The 20,982-nt window shown below is 40.7% G+C and overlaps 2 protein-coding genes across 2 annotated transcripts in view; both read right to left on the reverse strand.

The window, feature by feature from the left end:
* Positions 1-15,621, reverse strand: part of ECHDC1 (ethylmalonyl-CoA decarboxylase 1) — a 29,105-nt gene extending 13,484 nt beyond the window's left edge. The window contains exons 1-3 of the mRNA XM_033143742.1: positions 15,396-15,621; positions 4,775-4,996; positions 2,668-2,810 (exon numbers count right to left, since the gene is read on the reverse strand). Coding sequence (XP_032999633.1) covers positions 2,668-2,810; positions 4,775-4,994 — 363 coding nt within the window. The 5' untranslated portion in view covers positions 4,995-4,996; positions 15,396-15,621. The remainder of the gene's footprint in view (positions 1-2,667; positions 2,811-4,774; positions 4,997-15,395) is intronic.
* A 4,039-nt stretch (positions 15,622-19,660) lies between these two features.
* On the reverse strand, positions 19,661-20,096 carry LOC117043751 (enhancer of rudimentary homolog). The gene is given in 1 exon segment (XM_033143743.1): positions 19,661-20,096. A coding segment is annotated over 1 exon segment (315 nt). The 5' UTR covers positions 20,058-20,096; the 3' UTR covers positions 19,661-19,742.
* Positions 20,097-20,982: the final 886 nt, after the last annotated feature.

Genomic DNA, 20,982 nt, shown 5'->3' on the forward strand with positions numbered 1-20,982 from the left:
AGATTCCTCTAGGAAGTCCATAAGACTGGCATGAGTTTGGCCAAACTGCGGGAGGCAGTGGAGGATTGGGGTGCCTGGCATGCTCTGGTCTATGGGCTCACGAAGAGTCGGACACGACTGAACGACTGAACAACAACAACAGTGAAAGGAGGCTGCATATATAGCCATCATGACTATCAGGTAGCCACTCATGGCCGTATCTTACATATCAAACAAACTGGCTGCTACAGAAAGACATCTGCAGTGGTTTAGGTAATTCAGAGATTTCCAGCTAACATTTAGCTGCTCTGCACCACACAGTAGGTTAAACTATGGGTTACTGAGACCACACAAACGTGAACTTCCGGATAAGAGCTTTGCTTCTCCCCAGTCCTTTTTGCTGCCATGCTGTGTTAAGCTAACCAATACCAAGTAGCCAAGTCATCAGAGGAATGGCCTTTTCACCACTGCTGGAAAAGACCAGTGACATTTTTCGTATTTTCTCAACACCTACAAGGCAACACCATTCCCCAACAACAAAACCTGTTTGCGACCCTGTAATATGCTGTACAATAAGCTTGCAACTCACACATATTTAACTAGTGAGCTTTAAGCGCTGGGCAATTTATTTATTTTTTAACAATTAAAAGAAGGGAAGAAAGGAGGCAGGCATCTGGGGGGGGGAGAGACTTTGGCAGTTCCACTTGCCATTGTACACAATGTGTTTTGACTACAGTATAGGCATTTTGGCTTTAGGTGCAATCCCCAGAATGCAGGACTTACTGTAATTATTTTCAAAATGTGCAGTGAGAAACAACAAGCAAGTAATAAATTACTGCCAGGCAAGATATAGTCTGAAAACTCACACCCAAGGTTCTTGAAAGACACTGGGAGTTCTGAGCCATTATTTAGAAACAACTCTCCTATGATTCAGATACCAGAAAGCAAAAGAACCTCTGACTGTAGTTAAACAGAGGGTGATATGCAACATTTGTCATACTCAGAGTAGGCTTAAATCCACTGATTTCAAAATGACTAATGCTGAATATTAGGGAATTCAGCCAAATGAATGGAATTTCAAAAGGGAGAGATTACAGCACATGCTTAACTCTCCTATTGTAATCAATGGGACATAGAATGTGAGATAACTTTAGACAGCTAATTACCAAAGTGATTTGGGGAGTCTGACATGCTTTCAGACAATGGAATTTAACAAATACTTTTTTAAAAAAACTAAAAAAAACAACTGGGATGAGTCTGCTGCTGAGAAAGTTTTTTAACCAAATCAAGTCAGACCTCCCTATTTCATACTGTGAGTGTGTGGTCCATGCCACCAATCCCAGGAAACAATTTTATTGAACCAAATTTGGGTCACAGTAATTGCACAAGTTTATGACTCATGCCAAGGAGTAAATTTATTTTATTTCTCACATTTTGGAAATGAGATTTCCAAAGGATAGAAACATACAGCGATCAGTTAGGAGAGCACTGTCTTTTATTCTTGCTGTAACAATAAACAATGCCAGTCATTTCATTTCGTCCTGAGGAAAGTGAGAGCATTTTTCAACGCTGGCTTGAAAACCACTGTTAATTTACATGTTACAGCACTGGACAGCTTTTAGTTGTCCTACGTCGCTTTATGGATCCAAGTCCTTTTTTAAAACCTAGTATTAATCCTACCATTATTTAAACAAAGGCTGTGGCTGAATTCTTGCAAAGAGTGAGATGTGATTGCAGGGAATGAAATGGACAGATATCCTCTGGGGCTAAGAACAACAACCAGCTTGATACTGGGAATTTCTGCCTCATCCTATGTACCGTAGGTTTACTCAGAAACCCATCCCAGTGTGGGACTTACTTCCAAATGTTCATAGGATTGCTGCCTGAGGAATAAAATAAACCTTGCAATCTACAAAATTCTTCTCAGAAGTTGTCCTGTTCAGTTCAATGGAGCTCGTTCCCAGATAAGTGGGTACAGTGGAACCTTGGTTGTCAAACGGCTTGTCTCCTGAACAGGTTGGCTCCTGAACGCCACAAACCTGGAAGTGAGTGTTTCAGTTTGCGAATGTTTTTTAGAACCCAAACATCGGACACGGCTTCCAATTGAGTGCAGGAAGTTCCTGCAGCCAATTGGAAGCTACGACTTGGTTTTCAGATGGTTCCTGGAGTCGAATGGACTCCTGGAACAGATTAAGTTTGACAGCCAAGGTACCACTGTATTTGGAATGCAGTCTACATAGCTTCCTTTTAACAGGAGTCTCCCTCCACATAGATTTCTTTCCCATTAACTGAACTGCAGGTGAAGGAGACTGATCCACTTTAACAGCTTGGGAAATCAATCAAGCTCACCTTACTATCTGCAACCAGTCTCATTTCTCTGAATAGCCTGAGAAATTTTAATTTTTTTAAAAAAAAATGAAATGGAATAAGCTGAAGGAAGGATTTCCAGTGTGGAACTTCTGAGTAATAAATCAAATACATGACCCCTACACTTGCACTACTTGCAATTTGTCATTCACTTCTGAAATGCTGACAGCATGTTCAGTATCCAGACATAAAACAGAGTAATTGTTATTGTTTCCTTATGATGATTTGCAGAACTGAGGCTGCTGGGTCATCTTTCTTTGAGGAACAAGTGGCTCAGAACATTAAACAGCACATGAGAATTTGATTTCTACCATCACTTACCTGTGGGCTGGACAGCGCCCTGACAGCATTCAGATCAGACCCTGAACAAAAAGTGTTTGCTGCGCCACGGACAATCAGCCCTTTTCCATCCGTCCAGTTTTCCAATTCAGCAACCCTCTCCTGCAGCTCTAGCATCATCCCACCTGCCGTCAAAAGAAAGAACATGTGAGGGTCACCTTTAGAATGCATCTTTATTAGAAAAACTAGTTTGAAATCTTCACAATTATATGGTTCTATGATAATGATATATGATTCTATATGAAAGGGTATACTATCAGCATCTATACTTTTTATTTTTAAAAACAGAACTCCTATTGTCGACTCTGTCCTGCAGTCCTGGCTGCACCTCTTTACTACGCACTTTGGAAAGTGCTGGTTGAAGGAAAATGCCGAGTGTCCCTCCAGGGGAATGGCTGGGTAGGGGTCACCAACCTTTTATTAAGCCAATGGGCACATTTGGAGTTTTGAGGAAGTGCTGTGGGTGCCAGTCACATACCACAAGGCATGCGCTATAGTCTCACAAAACGATGCTGTGGAGTGTGACGTAACATGAAATGGCTGCTGGGAGAGCATGATATAATGGCTCACACATCTTAAAATAAAACAACAACAGCAACCAGAAAAAGAGACAGAACCACAAAATCATGCTGGCCACACACACACACACACAACCTCCCAGAGGAAAAGCATTATCAGTCACTGCTCTACATGCTCACATGTAGATGCTCCTTGCACTTCTCTAGTGAAATTTTTTTTTCTTGGTAAACTTGTGGCTTGACACTTCTAATAGCCCCCGATGATTTAATGAATTCTCGATACGGTATATTTATTGATTTGAATCCTTTATTAATTTATTTATTAGTATGCTATCCAAACTCTTGAAAGAACGCAAGCATGCAGCGGCCAAATGCCAGCCAATGGGAGAATGTATCAGCATTCCAGGGTCTCCACTGTTATAAGCTTCTAGCCGTTAATTCACAGTGAGAGGAGTTGACCTATGATTTCCTAAATCCTCCACCCCTGTGGTCAAATTTCAGTCTCCACGGTCAGCAGTGAATAGCCCTTTTAATGCCAAATACAGCACACAGGTCTGTAGAAAAGTGCTTGTCCAGCTGTTACGCCCTTTCTCTGGAACACTGAAGAAGTCAGAGCAACTTCCAGAAGCAATACAAGACTTTTTTTTTAATCCATGCTGGCATTCAGTAGCAATTTCTAGATCAGCATTTGGTTAATCCACCTGCATTTCTGTATTGAAAATCCTTATGAATATTGCTTTGGACTTGGAGCTTTAGGAAAAGTCCAGGCTATGAATTTAAATAAACCAAGAATTAAGTACATTTGGCAGATATATAAAACAAAGAGAAAAGAACTGGGGCATCTGGCTTCAGGCTCACTGAACCGTTGTGACAAAAGGCTTCTTCAACATCTAACGTGTGGTGTTACAGAGTCCCTGTGAAGAACACGGCCCATTTAAAATCTCTGTGATTGCAAGATAATTCTCATCACACTTGAAGGCAAGTGTTAAGGAGTAATTTCTGCCTTTGCACATACAGTGGTACCTCGGGTTACATACGCTTCAGGTTACATACTCCGCTAACCCAGAAATAGCGCTTCAGGTTAAGAACTTTGCTTCAGGATAAGAACAGAAATTGTGCTCTGGCGGTGCAGCGGCAGCGGGAGGTCCCATTAGCTAAAGTGGTGCTTCAGGTTAAGAACAGTTTCAGGTTAAGAACGGACCTCTGGAACGAATTAAGTACGTAACCAGAGGTACCACTGTCCTTAAGAGGAAGCAAACACATATTATTAAATGTATTAATAATTAAGAAGCAATAATTAAGAAGCAAACACATATTATTAAATGTATTAATAATTAAGAAGCAATAATTAAGAAGCAAACACATATTATTAAATGTATTAATAATTAAGAAGCAATAATTAAGAAGCAAACACATATTATTAAATGTATTAATAATTAAGAAAGCATTCACTTATTTGCTATACTAGACACCCAATAGCTATTACTCTCTGGGCATCATACAAAGAGGAGAGAGAAAATATAAATATATATAACAAATTGCAAAAACCATCCACAATACATTGCTAATACCTGTAAACGCATTCATAAACCTTGAGTTGTTCAATGTCAGTATCCCAATCCCATCATCTTCTTTAGAAAGGTCAACAGATCCACCTGTAAATTGCTGAAGCTTCTTCTTTATTTTCTCCTCCTCAAAACCATGAATATGGCTATGGAGAGACATACTCATTTGTGGCAACAATCTGCCATGAGTAATTCGATGAAAACTCTTCCATAATGAAATGGTCATTTCTAGAAAGGAGCACACAGGAGAAATCAATCCAGGCCGATTGTTTCTTATTTTTCAGACCTATCTAAAGATACTCTGGCCCAAGAATATCAACCACTACAAAAAAAAAACCCACTAGGAAGCACATGCACACACCATTCTAACAGCAGGGAGATTTCCCTCCCTGCTTTGTACAGGGCTCCTAGATGGCTGCTTCCACCCTTCCCCTCCCAGATTATCCTTTACTTCCTCTCGACTGCCCCGCTGTCTAGATGTCCTCCATAGGACTGGTTGTCTAGGTACAGTACTCTTCCCTCTCAAATTGCCAGAACATGGGACCTTCCAATAGAGCTCAACATCCGAAGATTCAGAACTGACAAAAGAAAGCTCCTCTTCGTACAGGATGTATTTAACTCTGGGATTTACTGCCAGAAGATGTAGTGATGGCCATCAATTTAGATGGATGGAAAAGAGGACAAGATGATTTTGTGCAAGATAATGACTATCAGTGACCATTAGCCATGATGGTTACCTCCACAGTTGGAGGCAATATCCCTTGGAATACACACACACACACACACAGAGAGAGAGAGAGAGAGAGAGAGAGAGAGAGATTAGCAAACTCTTTTTTTTAATGAGAATTTATTGGATTTTAACCATGAGATTAGCAAACTCTAAATGCAGGTGTGGGGCTGCTGTGGGAAGATGACTTGAAATTTCAGCAGCTGTAAGATGCTGTGTAAGATTCCTGAATGGCGCTTGTTACAGGGAAACAGAAAAGGCTTCGTTGCAACTTCTCCATTTGCTATTGGTCTGTTGCTGGGCATAAATCAATGTGCTCGTTATAACCTATAAAGCCCTGTACGGCTTGGGTCCAGGCTACCTGAAGGACTATATATCCCTATATGAGCCTGCCTGGCTGTCAAGATCTTCAGCAAGGGGTCTTCCTCCTGGTCCCACCACCCTTACAGACACATTTGGTGGGGACACGAGAGAGGGCCTTCTTGGTGGCTGCTCCCACAGAAGGCTAGGCTGGATCCCTCTGCTTTCCTTTCGTTGACAAAGACTTTTTTGTTTGGGCAGGCCTTTGGGCACTAATTGGCTGTTGCAACAGGGTCTTTTAATGGCTGGTTTTGTATATTTATTTTCTGCTTCTCTTGTTGCATTTTCAAACAGTTTTAAGTTACTGTACTTTGATTCAGTGCTGCTTTTAATATAGTATCTTATTTAATAGTGATTTGTTTGTTTGTTTTTACTATTTATAACTAACTGGTTGTTTTTTTAGCTGTATCTGTTTTTAATACATGTTGCGAGTTGCCTTGGGTCCAGCACTGAAAGGCAAGATATAAATTAAAATAATTTTTAAACAGCATAACTACGGTAATTTTGCCTCAGCAAGTCAAAGGGCAGGCAGCAAATGTAGACATTACATCCAGATGATGCTCAGGACTCATGAACAGCAAGTCACACAATACAAGGGATTATCAAAGAATTACTTTTCTCTCCCCGCATCCCGCTCCTCTAATGCTAGTCATTGCACACCATGATTTGGGTCAAGCACAAAAAGATTGATATTTTCAATAGCTTAATCTGAAAAACACAACTGCCCCGGAAAGTCTGATATTGAAGGTCATGTTTAAACCTCCTGTTTAATTTTTTTAAAGATAGTAATATTTGATTTTGAATAGAGTTCTTAATTTACAGAATGTCTGACATTCTATCTTGCAGGTGTTCAGCAATACCGGTATAAATGGCCAATTAGTATTTTCATAATGCCTCCTTGATTTATTCCACATGAAACCAACCAACTGTGTTTTGAAGTTCTCCAGCAATGACTAGGTCAGCCCTTGAATTTTTTTGCCTTAAGTCTAGTAAAGCATAGCCACTAATAGTTTGACACCAACACCAAAATCCCAGCCAGCCATCAACACCACTCTCTCGCCACAGTCCCCACCTTCTCTACTAAACTATGGCAATTCAATGGCTTCGCTGTATTGAATGCTGGAGAAAAACCAGCAGCAACTTTGTTTAATTGTTATGTTGCTACTGCTACATATAAACATCTCCCTATAGCTTCCAGTTACTACTACAGTTGTACCTCGGGTTACGTCTGCTTCGGGTTACGTTTTTTTGGGTTACGTACTCCCATAACCTGGAAGTGTTTTTTGCCGCGCTCGCGGTTGCATTCTGCGCAGTCTGCGAATGCGCAAAGCGCGATATCGCATTTTCACGCATGTGCGATATCGCCGTTCGGGTTACATACTTTTTGGGTTACGAACGGCACCCCGGAACCAATTAAGTACGTAACCCGAGGTACTACTGTATAAGATTAGAAAATTTGATAAAATGGGATTAGCACTCATGTACATCCCAAGTAGGTTCACAAAGTATTCATATGAAAAACAGCAGTGCCTCGGTGATGCCTTTTAAAATATCTATTGGATTTATTCCAACCAGATCCTCTATTGTTTGCATGTATTCCACTGACACCTCCAATTTAAATAATGCTAATCTTGTATCACTTGTATTATTTATTATTTTTAATTGCTTTTCTTTATTTTATCTGAGTTGCCATGATAGAAGCTACAGTATTGGGTAATTTTTCTTTCTCTCTCTTTTTTTTAACTTGGAGGGCCTGTTAGGCATTGCATTAACAAAACAGATGAATAAGTCTGAAGGTATATGTTGAAATCAGCATTCTTCCTAGTTATTTCCACAACAAAGTGACTTTCTACCTAACCTAGTTTCACCTGCAAGTGCTAAGGTTTTCAAATCCCAAGCAAACCCTGCAGCATTCGGGGGGGGGGGACAGGACGACGTCGACGACTCCCCAATACAGAGCCATCTTTAAAGGATATGAAGATTCAGGCCCAAATACTATCCACAAAGCTACCCTACCATAATTGATTTGTTTCCACAAACAGTAGAAATGATTAGGGTTACAGTATTTGTAAAGACAACATCTTTCTGTTTCAGAGTTAGGCTCTGAGGCTTCCTGAATTAATACCTGGCAAACTTCCCCCATCCCTGCAAGATTCATGAGGCTAAAACACCAAAGTACTGGAAGTTATCTGCTTTTTATAGTTATTAAGAGAGATTATATTAATCTCTCTTAAAAACTATAAAAAATAACAGCAAAACCCTTACTTTCCTTTCCCTCTTGTAATAGCTAAGAGGAAAAGTCCTCAGCTTTTAGACAAATAAAAACTGAAATGGGCAAAGGTCTCCCCCCCCCCATTCAGTTCTGCCTCTGAACAAGACACACTTCACCTAACCTAAATGAGAAAAAAGGAGATGAAGATAGCAATCACCACCAAAAATTACATCTGCTCCCTTTATTGTTTTTCCTTTTATCTAACTTAACATATATTTCACTTCCCTAATTTCATTCCATTTCCCCCCCCCCCCAGGCACCATTACTTTGAAGTGCTCAATTTTTTGGATGGCAAACCAAGTGCTTTCAGATTTACATAGAATTCATTTGTTCTGTCTCTTTCATGTTCTATCAAGATTTTGGATTTTCTTTAGCCAACTGAAAGCCCACACATCCCTTGGCCTGGTTTGAGGAAAAGTTAGAGGCAAAATATTCCACATGGAGTTTTAGGCTCTGTTTTATGATGGTAGTGACTCCCTTGTTAATTAATAAAATTACTTACTTTTGCTGTTATTTATTTTCAAATAAATAATTTCTTTCTTTCTTTCTCTTTCCCAAGGGGGCTGATAACATCACAACAGCTATGTACACCATTCCCCCCCCCCCCGATGAATGCATATTTACTTTTTACCCTAACACTTATTTTGAGTACTTATAAATTGTCTCTATACATTTAAAATAATCCAACATGGTTTACAGCACACATTTTTAACAGCCAGATACAACCCCCCTTGCTTCCCTACTCACATAAATTGATCTGAAAATGAATAGTCATCTCCCTTCTCTCCAGAACTATAATCCTAGCTAAAAATAAATATTGAGTTCATTTGAAGGATAGGTGACACAGATTTTTTTTTAAAAAAAAAGACACGTAAAATATCTTATTTAGAATTCAATCAAATATAAATCAAAAGCTATAAACCACAATGGAGATTTATTATTTATTAAATTTATTATCCACCCATAAGCCTAAGGTATCAAGGTAGGGCACAACCATTTAAAATACAGCATTAAATCCGTGACCGGAGAGACGACGCGGTGGAGAAAGAATGGGGAAAATTTAAAGTGTATTTTAAAAAGTATTGTAAGATTTAAAGTTAGGTTTTTATTGGATAAAAAAAGGATAGGCTGTCAATTATATAATTGGAATTAAATAATTCGTATTTTAGGAGATTATAGAATGTAGAGATAGATTTAGAAAATGTTTTTTGTTGATTATTATTTTTAAATATGTGATAGACTAAATTGGGAAGTTACGTTAAGGATTTTGAAATGGACGCAATAAGGGGAAATAGGAGGAAGTCCACTTAAAAATGTAAAGAAAGTTGAGATTTTTAAGATAATAGCTTATTTTTGTTTTTTGTAGAATGTTTTGTATTGTAGTTTTGTTTTTGTTTTTCTTTTGTATGTTTTTGTTGTTGTTTTTTGAAAATCTTAATAAATATTATTTTTTAAAAAATAAAAATAAAATACAGCATTAAAAACAGTTTAAACAATATTACAATTACAAGAATAGGGTGGGTCCTAAAAATATGCATCTCAAGTGTCCAAGGGCAGGGTAAAGAGGTGCATATTCAGCGTTCAATGTAAACTGTACAATGAAGGTGTCGGGCACGTTCTGTGAAGAGGGAGTTCCACAGCTTATGGGTTGCCAGAGAGAAGCCCCTCTCCTGGGCTGCTCCCCCCCAAAAAAAATAAATCTCGGGCAGCAGAACTACCAAAAGGGCCCCCTCTGCTTATCTTAACATCTGAGAGGGTCTGTAGGTAAGAAGGCGGTCTTTCATATATTTGGGGCCTACAACATTTAGGGCTTTAAACACCAACAAGTGCCCCTTGGATTGGGCCCCAAAACGAACCAACAACCGATGCAGCTGTTCTAAAAGGTTTACTGTTACATGACACCCTGATTTCCAAGCGGTGAGAGATGCCAGGGGTTCCAGCGGTTACTCAGGGTTTGGTATCCTTGGAATATTTATTTACACAACCTGGCCAGAGGTTGGAGGGGTTCGCAGAATTAACACCCCAACAGATCTTGCTTCTCCGCTCTGAATGAATCTTTATTTGCATCGGCCATTAGCCATAGCAATAAAACAACAATACGATACACAAATAATAGAAATAAAAAGTCAGTTATAAAAAATACATTTTAGGGTTTTGAATCAATAGTCAAATAGTGGATCTTATTCTGATTGCCCCAGCTAAAAACCTTGCAACCTTTGCTGTCGCCTGCTCATCTTGATCGGCCAAAACAAAAGGACACTGTGGCAGTGGTTGGGCAACCCGGAATCAGCAATAAAAGAGCGGTGATAATCTCATTCTTCAAGTCTTTATAAAGAGTGCAAGCGACTCCGCACTGTTACCAGGAGAGCCTCAAAGTCCAGCGCACAGCTAAACATGTCTCACTGTCCTCAGCTTTACAACATCCTTCTCGCTCTCTTGCTCACTCACACAATAATCCTCTGCAGTGTAGCAGCCCTTCCTTCCTGCCCATTTGGTTGCTCCTGACGGCTCGACCCTCTGAAGTGCATATCGAGGCACTAGAAGTGGCCATCTGGTCTCTGTGTACAAAGGACTCGCTGGACCGGTTTCTTATATTTGCATCATATACCTTAATCTTCACCCCCCTAAAGTCAGTAAAAATAAATGGTCTCCACTGGTTTTCAAGAGTTGTTCTGGCTAAGCCTTTGGTGTATTTTCAAATGTTGTTTTGAAATAGTAAATGCGTTGGCTCTTTAACCCTGTCTGTATGTGGCCACTACACAGGATCATGGAAGCAAGAAGCCCAAGAACTGAAGTCTCATAAATGCAACCAGTGCTGAGGACTCAAAGTGCAATTTTTTTTTCTAGAAAAAGGGATGCCAGAACTCACCACGAACCCTTGTTCTCTTAGAATGGCGCCCACCTGAGAGGTGCCGGAATCCAGTTTTGAAAGAACACATGATCAAATGCTCTGGGAGCTGTTGCTTAGTACTTACTTTGTGCTAGAGTCAGGAAGCAGTTTCTGTCTCCACCAGGTGAACAGAAATGGATGCACATTTCATAGTTACAGGAGTGGTTTATGGCAAATTGTAAAATGTTTTTATTGTTCTGACTACATAGGCTCACATCAGCAAGATCAGTCACAGAGGTTGGCCATAAAAACAGAAACACTCACTATAGCCAGTCTCACAAAGGTGAAGGAAACCTACCGGTATATACCTTGTAATGCATCTTTGCTTTGAACGCTCAACTCCAGACTATGCATGCTTTAGGCATTCTTGTAAACCGCTCAGAGGTTTTGTTACAATCATGCAGTTAAATATATTTTGTTAAACACAATTAGAAAAGACGTACCTTATACATATAGATACATGCATGCAGGACATCCACATGTAGCAGCAGGAGTGGGCCTGTGCTACTGGACCAACCCCCAACACTGTGTCCCCTTCACCCTGACTTTCACATGTTGAGAAAAGAGGTCTGAAAGAGAACTGTTTGCACAAGCTCTACACAACTGGGAAGCCCATGCAATCAGAGATGCAATGTTGGGGTGGGGAAAGAAGCATAGCCCTGTTCCTGCTGCTACATTCAAGTGCCCTAGACACAAGTCAGTGTGTGATTGGAGCTACACTGAAGGTCCTTTAGGACGCAAAGTGGGAACATATTGATCTTTAGACCACAGCAGTGACAGGAAATACCAGGCCTCTCCCACTGTTCTCTTGTCTTCACTTCAATGCTGTTGGATCAATTCTAATTGACGTTTCCCCACACTCATTCCAGTTGAACACTCCACTTTAAACACAGGGCATGGTACCAAGCAACTGAAGGATCTATTTAGCATGGTGGCTTCCCTTGTGTGAGTTGACTACATTCACTGACAGAAAGGGACGGAGGAAGGAGAAAGGGAGATTCTCTGGTCCACCGCTTTTGACTAAGTGCAGACTGTGACCTATAGCCTGAAGGGTTGGCAGATGCTGAATCAGTGCGTCAGGAAACTGGAGGAAATGTGCCAACAGACCCTTAGAAATGCCTTTTGTGCCAGCTCTCATATAGATGCATCGGCTCAGGGTGGGATTTTTAAAGGAAAAAGGAGAACCTGGATCTAGTGGAGATAAGCACAGGAAAAAAAGTAAGAAGCACTTTCCTCCCTTAGTCATGGCTTTCTTTAGTGCTAGAGCCAGGAATCAGAGAAAACTGAATTGGGCACCTGTCCATGGAATCTACGTTCATGACCCCAGGGAGAGGAAAAACCCAAGCCAATAATTACATAGCACACCTTTATTTGAAATGGTTCCGACAGGCAAATATATATTTGTCCCAAATTTGGAAAAATGTGCATCTAAGTATATTTGCTAAATGACATGGGCAAACTATGAGTACATATTTGTAGGATAAGAAACTGTTGGCACCTAGTCCAACCCCCGGCAATGCAGGAATCCTGCCCAGTCATCCCTAGGTGGACTCAAACCACCAACCTTCTGGTTAACAGCCAGATACACTGACACACTGCATCACTGGAAGGATTTTAATGCCTTTCCAGTTGCTAGGTAAACTTGAGGCATCTACAAACGCAGTGTTAGCAAATTATTATCAAAGCAGCTTTTCTTCATATGAATTTTACATTCAATATTCATTGGGTACTTAGAATGAATGAGAACACAGGAGAAATGACTTTGGAATGGTGGCTTTGAAAATAGTGATGTTCAAGATTTTAAAACTGTACAGTATTAACCTTTGTTTTTCAAAGAACAAAAGTAGTCAGAGAATCATAGAATTGAATTGTAGAGTTGAAAGGGATTCCAAGGGTCATCTAGTCCAACCCCCTGCAATGCAGAAATCTCAACTAAACCAGCCATGGCAGATGACCCTTTAGTGTTTTATACATTTCTCCAATTGGGAGCTCAAAGCTTCTTTTTAAACAAGATTGCAGTAAGGATTTACACAGTGCACAACAAATGCCCTATAGACCACACAGTGTCTCATTCACCTCTCTAGGTTAGAAGCAGTTTTAAGGTGATTAAAAAAAAGTGTGAGGTTTTTTTTTAGGCTAATATGTGTTAAAGTTGCATCTCTGGGTTTATAGTTCATTCAATGGCTGCAAACTTTCCCAAATAGGAAGCAGATATAAACCTTAAGGAAGAGATCTAATCTACTCTGGTTTGAACATAATTTTTGCCTTAGCAGCTGTCATTGTCCATCTCTATTCCCCCACCCTGTATTATATTTACATTTACGGAGGCTTCTCAAACTTCTGTGGGTTAAAATGAGCAAAGACATTCATAGTACAGCAAATCTGGAAATAATCAATTCAGTATAGATTAAACTGGTAGTCAGTTTGGTAATAAAATTCCAAATTAGAATTTCTTGCCTGGCACTGATTTAGAATTCTGTGCACACTCCACACTGACATTTCACTGTCAAATCTTTATACATTAAGCTTTAGTATATGTGCTGCCGAAGCGAGCACATACATTAAGCTTTAGGAAGAGAGATTGTGCAACAGCTTCAGGATATGCTTGAAGAAAACCAATTTTTGTACCATCAACTCTAATTGGCTTTAAACTAATGGAAAAGAGAAAGAAAATAGTTAAGAGACCATGAAAAAGGGGGAAGCTAGGAAGTTCATGCTGCAATCCTTAGAAGTTCCATAGCACATTTAGACAGATAAATACAATTTTTTCTTCATTTTAAACATGAAATATCTTACAACCTCTTATTTCTCCTTATTGTCTATTATTCAGGTATATCCCAACTTAACAGGCCAGACTCAAAAAGCAGCGAAGGATATCTCCCTCTCCCTCACACACAGTACACTCTATCCAGGCCACCAAGAGTTCAAGAACACATTCATTTAAGGCATAAACATTTGGAGAGAGGTGTGGTAGATAATAGGGTGTGGCCCAGGAAGAGTCCCAAGGGGCAGACGGAGAGGCTCAGTGGGTTATGTTTGGTCACTGGGCATGAGGTTAGATACAGAAATATAGTGAGATGCCTTATACTGAGCCAGGCCATTCATCCATCCACTCTGGACTGGCGGGAAGCTCCAAAGGTTCTTAGGTAAAAGATATTCTCAGCCCTACCTGGAGATGCCAAGAGTTGAACATGGGACATTCTGTGTGCAAAGCAGGTTCTCTACTGCTGAGCCATGCCACTTCCTCAAGATTTCCCATTCCTGCTCAAAAGGGTTTCAAAAGTCATCTAATTCAATCACTGGGCAAAACTCATCCATCACATCTGTACCAATCATTCCACTGTAGTATACTATACTAGCACTTTCAGCCCTAAGCATGTTTCCTTGGCTGTTAGGTCCTACCAGATTCAATATGGGTAACTCTGAAATAAGTACACTTACGGTCACAGCCAGTATTTCAGAACCTTACAACTCCTTCAGATTCTGAGATTACATCAAACACTTTACTTTTGAGATTTTGGTCATGACACCATAAAAAGAGCAAGCCCAAGAACTGTCAGAGGACTCATCTTTCCATATTAAACAAAATATGGAAATAAAAAAGTACGTAAGGAGATGACTGTATCAACCCCTGCAGCATATTAAGAGCTTAATTTGAGCAAAGAACAGATAGAACAGATAGAACACATTTCCCTGCCAAACCAATGATCACAGCATGTGGTAGTTGCACAAACCTGCCACACAATCAACGTTTATGCAGAATTTTGTAATGTGTAAAGCTGCCAGAAGGAACCACGACCAAGCTGTACTCCGTTTTGGGGGTGGGGGTGGGTAAATGCTATTCCAGCTAACACCGGTCTCCAGCAGGTGGGTCGGGACCCACATGGTTGCATTCCAGGGTGGGTCGCAACAGCTGCGCTACCACCGTGCAAATACAGGGCAAGAGAAAATCAAAAGGCGTCCTCACACACCCGTTTAGATGAGATGTGGGTCCTACGTCTGAAAGCACCCTAGACTACCGGGCTAGAGTCCCACGCATCCTCCTTTCCCAACCAGGCACGGTTTATTTACTTATGTAACCATCACGCGTTAATACAAAGGGGAAGACAGGAAGGAGAAAGCCAACCAACTGAAAGGAGCAACTTAATGACAGGAGAAAGGGAAAGAAGCCAACAATTAGCGTTCATAATTCCCGAAGGGGGAATCAAAAGCTCGTTTTCCCAGAGTCTGGAGGTAGGGTTCTTGCAACTAAGGGTTATGTATTTGCAGAGACTAGTCCACAGCAGCAGCAGGAGGAGGAGGAGGAGGAGGAGGAGGGAGAGGTCTGGGCTGCCGCATTCGCGTCCTCAGGCGAACGTGCCTCGCCAGGATCACTAACCTGCAGTCCGCCAGCAGGAAGCGCCGCAGCGAGACGGGACGCTTCGTGTGACCGGGAAAGGGTTCCGCCAGGAAACCAACACCCTGCACAGAGGTTCCGTGGAACGGGACGGCGCAATGGTAGAGCTTGTTTGTTACATACGGACCTAAGGAAAGGTCCTCGCAAGCCTGCGGTGAACGGGGTCGGGACCAGCTGTTTTCAACGCTCTCTTTCTAAAGCTAAAGGGTTAAACGGAGTGGTTTCTCCGGTGCTGCTCTCCAGGAACAGATCGGTGATTAGAAGCACGCAGCCGTGTTTCCAGTGGAGCAATTGCAGGCATGGTCGCACTCGTACACGCGCCTCCCTGTGGCTTCGCCTTGCACACGCATCCAGAGCTAAAAAAAGCTACAGCTCTTGGGGGGCCCGAAAAAATTGTAAGGAAAAAACCACTGGATGTACATTTCCAAAATATAAGATAAAAAAACAAATAAAATAAAACCTACATACAGCAACAGTGTTTTGTGTTGTGTAGGCTTCTATGATGTAAGTAATGGGCCCCACCTGCTAGCCTGCTCCCTAAAATATCATTGGTTTGCTCATGTATTTTATGATAAAATACATGTTTTGTTATGTGCAAATGGCTTTATATGCCTATTAGGTGCATAAATTACCATATAGCATATATTCAACACAAAAACCAGCCACAATTTGTTGTTGACAACGGACAGCTGGACATATAAAAGGCCCCATTACCTTCAGTGGCTTAGGGCCTCACCAAACCTAAATCCGGCCCTGCTTCTAGCCCAGCATTCTCCTGGTTTAACTGGGAGCAGGTTCTTGCTTTGCTGCCTGAGAGCTGCAGTGATGCATGTGCTTTCTGAGGTATAGCTTCCTAGGTGGAGAATGCAACAAAATTCAAGCTAGGACCATACTAGTCTGGACAGCAGGAACTGACCAAGCAGCAGCACCAATACTGCTCATTAAATGGCCAGGGAAGAATGAGAATCTATGCCTCCTTCAGATGACCTATTTATTGAGCATTTGTCCTGGCTGGCGTGCTGAAAGCTGACGCAGAGGTTAGATTAGACCTTGTCTTTCTTTATAATTCGTTCCTATTCATTTGGAATGAGCGTTCCACACAAGGAGCATTCATCCTGCATTGTTTTGCAAGGTGTTTATCTGTTTTCCCGTTAATCATTAATTCAGCCCACCATTTTTAATGCATTTCCCTGCCACTTTCCCAACTGCCAAAAATCATTTTTTAAAAAGTGGGTGTGTTGTGCAAGGACAACAGAGCACATGAATCCACTTTGTGCAAACCTACATTTCCCAGTTTGTGCTTGCATTCCTGCTGCAAAATACCAAGAGTCTGGAGGTGCCCTGACTGCTGTGAGGGATCCTATTCCCTCCCCTTTCGATACTTCCCCAACCGTGACTCTCCCTAAATTTCTCTAACAACTAGGATGAATCCTTCAGTGGTTATATGGGAGTGTCTCTGGGGTACCTCAGTGCTTTACGTTCGAAACAACTCTTGCCACCTTTAGGATCTCCCGCCCTGGGTTCCCAAACTACTGCAGCTTGCCTTCCCTTTTTGGCAACTGCGTGGCACCTTTGGCTTCCCTGCCCAGTCCTCTGTATGCCAGGAAAATAAGCCACCCGTTCCCTCTATCACAGGAAACCCTTAGTGCTTTTCCCCTCAGCCACACCTCTTGAGGCACTGACGCACTGCCACAGTCAGCGAACGTTTAAGCACTTTTAACTTTATTAAGGTAACTTGAAAACATGGATGTCTTGAGTTATTACTGGTACAAATCTTCTTATATAATTCAGCTCAGTTATAATCTTTCCTGCATCCCGTTAGCAATGGTAATGACCTTTCCTCCCATTCCCCAAAGCCTAACCTCGCAGTTTCTCTTTCTAAACCTCCACACCCAACTGCCAAACCCCCAACTGCCTTTCTAGGTTGTTCCCCCTCCTTTTAGAATGCCAAGTAGCTCCGCCTCCCAGGGAACACCTACCTAACATGGGAGTGATAGGTTAACCCATGATGAACCAGGCCTTATTCCGCCACAACTGCCATCACAACCAGGCAGTATTTTACTGATGCATCCAGTAAAATTGTGCTCTCAGCGAAACAGCCAATGGCGTGGTTTGAAAAGCCAATAAACTCCTAATTCTGCTCTAGCTTCATACTTTTCAAGGGGCACTAGTTAAATCACAGCAGAGAAAAGAATCCTTGTGTATAAGCTGCTGCACTGGATAAAATAAGACCCATTTGAAAATTTGTAACACACACACACACACCGAGAGAGAGAGAGAGAGAGAGAGAGAGAGAGAGAGAGAAGAATGGTGGATGACTAACCAAACAGTATTGCTCCTGAAACAAGAGCTGGTGTTTTGAAAGTGCCAACTTTGGGGAAATTCAGATAGCAAGAACTTGGTAAACATCCATGCTGTTGACTGTTTCTGTTCTGTTCTTTCACACCCATTTTAATGGGATGAAAGGATCATATTATGGGATTAATCAAAGTGCTTGTGAGAAAGGCTAACAGTGTCAGCTAAGGAAATGCTATATGGCGCTAAACTAGCTATATGGAGGGTCTGTCATATACCAACACATTTCATAATCGTAGACTGCTGTAAATTAATGTAGTGTTTCTCTAGGTAGTATGCTGTCACCTAGCAGCAGAACAGGGAACAGCATGCTTAATATCACCAAATAGGTACAGTACTGTATAAGAAGGGCCTTTTACCAGCTTCATTTTTTATGTCATAAAATTTATATACTGCTTGATTTAAAAAAACTAAAACCCTCAAAGCAGGTTACCAAATGAATAAAACAATCAGATTATTAGTAAAATTAATTAAAACGTTAAAAAAAATTAAACCAATAAACTAAAAATGCTGGCATTCTAGATATCTTTCCCCATCCTGGTGCCCTCCTGATATAAGGGGCTACAACTACAACCACCCACCCCTAGCCAACAGAGGTGGATGGAGCTGATGGAAGTTGTAGTCCAAAGGAGGGCACCTGATTAGGATCTTTCAATCCTACATGTCTGCAGTTGCTCCATTGCAAAGGATTAGGTACTTAGGCTTCTGCCAAAGTAGCTATCTCTGTAGCAGAAGAAATAACATTTGAATCATCTATACTCTTGCATGTTCTCTGCTCATTTCTGTCCTATGCAACAGCTATGAGTTATTGTGCAAGTATACATATTAAATGATGATCACTGTTGCTTTCTGTTCCATCTTTCTGTTTAGACAGGGAACTCTTTTGTGGGGGGGGATTCAAATTATCAGTTTCATTCTAGATGGTAATATTTAGGGAATTTTTCTTTGTGGAAGTTGTTTCTGGAAGAGACATTATCTACCTACTGATTCCCATGCTATGTACATACGCACATTCATATTTTGTTGTTTCCCATAAGGTCACTAGGTGGCACATAGCTCTTGAACAGTGTATTTGGAAGCAAAGCCTGACAATGCCAGATCATTCACTATATAAGTATATAGTATACATTCACTATATAACATTACTGATCATTTATTAGTTTGTAGGCACGTTTAGCAGCTTGCTTGAAAAAAAAACCCACACAGGTAAGATAGGACACTGCTGCATTATTTCATCACAATGAGATAATAAAAAGACATGCTCTTTTAGTGCTTTCTCTGCTAAATCCATTTCCTGTTTCTCTCTTTCCCTAAATTATCTTTGTTCCTCAATGTAAAATGTACTTTTCACAAGAGGAGGTGTGCAAGAGGAGGAGAGAATATGTGCAATACAAAATAGCGGTCTTTTTAATTTCCTTGACTGTGTTCAGATATTTTCAGTATATGAATGAGCCTTGGGCATGTGCACTCCTTCCTTCCCTCTCATCCTCAGTGCAGCCACAAGAAGGAAATAGGAAGCATCCACTTCTTTTTTCAACTAACCACAATGTGACATCCCCCCCCCCAAAAAACTGAAGCACATAGTTTTTCAGCAGGGAGACAAAATGTCATCTTTTTTTTTTAAGAGTATTTATTTTATTCTTCACCGTGACTGCCTCCAAGAAATAACATTAGAAAAAACCCCAAAAGAGGAGTACATACAGCGACTATGGTAAAGCAGAATTGAACAATCCCAGGAGGAACAAAAATAGAACTGTCTAAGCAAAGACAATTAAACTATTTGACCTGTGGAAGGCATATCCTTTCTTCTTTGAGTTTTAAACTGAGAAAGTCCCTTGGAATTCTAACAGATTTTGTCTCAGATACAGGCTAACAAGAATGAACAGGAGGACTACAATACAAAACTTTCACTACAGAACGCTGTACACACCTGTTGTCAAAACCCTTCCCTCAAAACCCCCTTAACCATGGTGTCTATTTGCTTGCTTGTTGAGCTTGTCTGCGGAGAAGGACATAGATCTTCTCCTTTATCCAGTCTTTATTGTATGGCTGGTATGTCTGAGTATCAGCACGATAAACAAGGCAGCTGAGGTCAGCCAAGTCATCAATGAAATCAAATAACTGGCTAATATCATATGTAATTGAAGGGCTGTTAGGATTCATTCTCTTCAGATGCTCTTCATACATTTTACAGACTCCTTCCATGCATTAATTCACAGATTCATAATCAGCATAAGTCCTGCCTTCTGGTCGTTTGGTAGGTTGAACAAGCAAAATTGTGTGAGACATGGCGACTTGTTCCGTTCGGCTCAGGCGCGAAGCACCAAAATGTCATCTTTTTATTTACTTTATTTATTTTTTTATTAAATACAGAATCAAACAAAATCATTGCAGAAAACAGGTAAGAAATATCAAAGCGAAGGAAAAATGGGGGTAATACATTCCACATGTGACATCAGGTGTGAGGCAGGTATAGACATGTCTGCAAAGAAACAATCAAGGCCCTTACAGTGCTTTCCCAGTTATTTCTTTAAAAGTCCTGCTAGCATTGGCCATACTATGGCATTCCTGATCAAGAACTCCATAGTGCAGTTGGTCAGAGCTAATTCTTTTTAAAAAATAAAATATTACCCCACCCATCCTCCCACCCCTGCCCACCTCTTCCCCCCCTTTTCTTCCCAGTGTCGCAGCAGATGAAAATGATCTGTAAAAATGATACATGTAAAAAATATGAGAGAGAGACATTGCACATACTTTAGTAAATCAAGAAATCTTTAATAAAAATGCTTCAAAAAAATAAAAATAAACCATTACAAACAACTCAAAAGTGCAGTTGGAGGGTATTACTTTTCAGTATAATTTTTTATTTGACACTGAAATGAGGAATGGCTAAGTGTGTATTGCTGAAAGGCTTTAACTGGAAAATTCCACTAAAGCTAAAGAAGTGGTTTCTGTACTTTAACTGGTTGATAATTAACTGTTGTTATTCTCTACTAGCTAACACATGTGTTTAACCTTAGATCAGGTATTTGAAAGGGAGTTGCCTTTAGTCTTTTTTCTCAGGCTCTATGAGAGTAAGATGCCTCCCCAGGACCTGCATACCTTAAGGGGCTGGAATGCAGGCTAATGGAGCCTGTGAAAGGGAGAGCTATATTTATCAGCTCTGATTATAAGTTTATTTCTAAGAAAATGAACCTGTGCAGGACTTGCACAG

The sequence above is a fragment of the Lacerta agilis genome, chromosome 3 (genome assembly GCF_009819535.1).
Source record: "Lacerta agilis isolate rLacAgi1 chromosome 3, rLacAgi1.pri, whole genome shotgun sequence".
Taxonomy (NCBI): Eukaryota; Metazoa; Chordata; class Lepidosauria; order Squamata; family Lacertidae; genus Lacerta; species Lacerta agilis.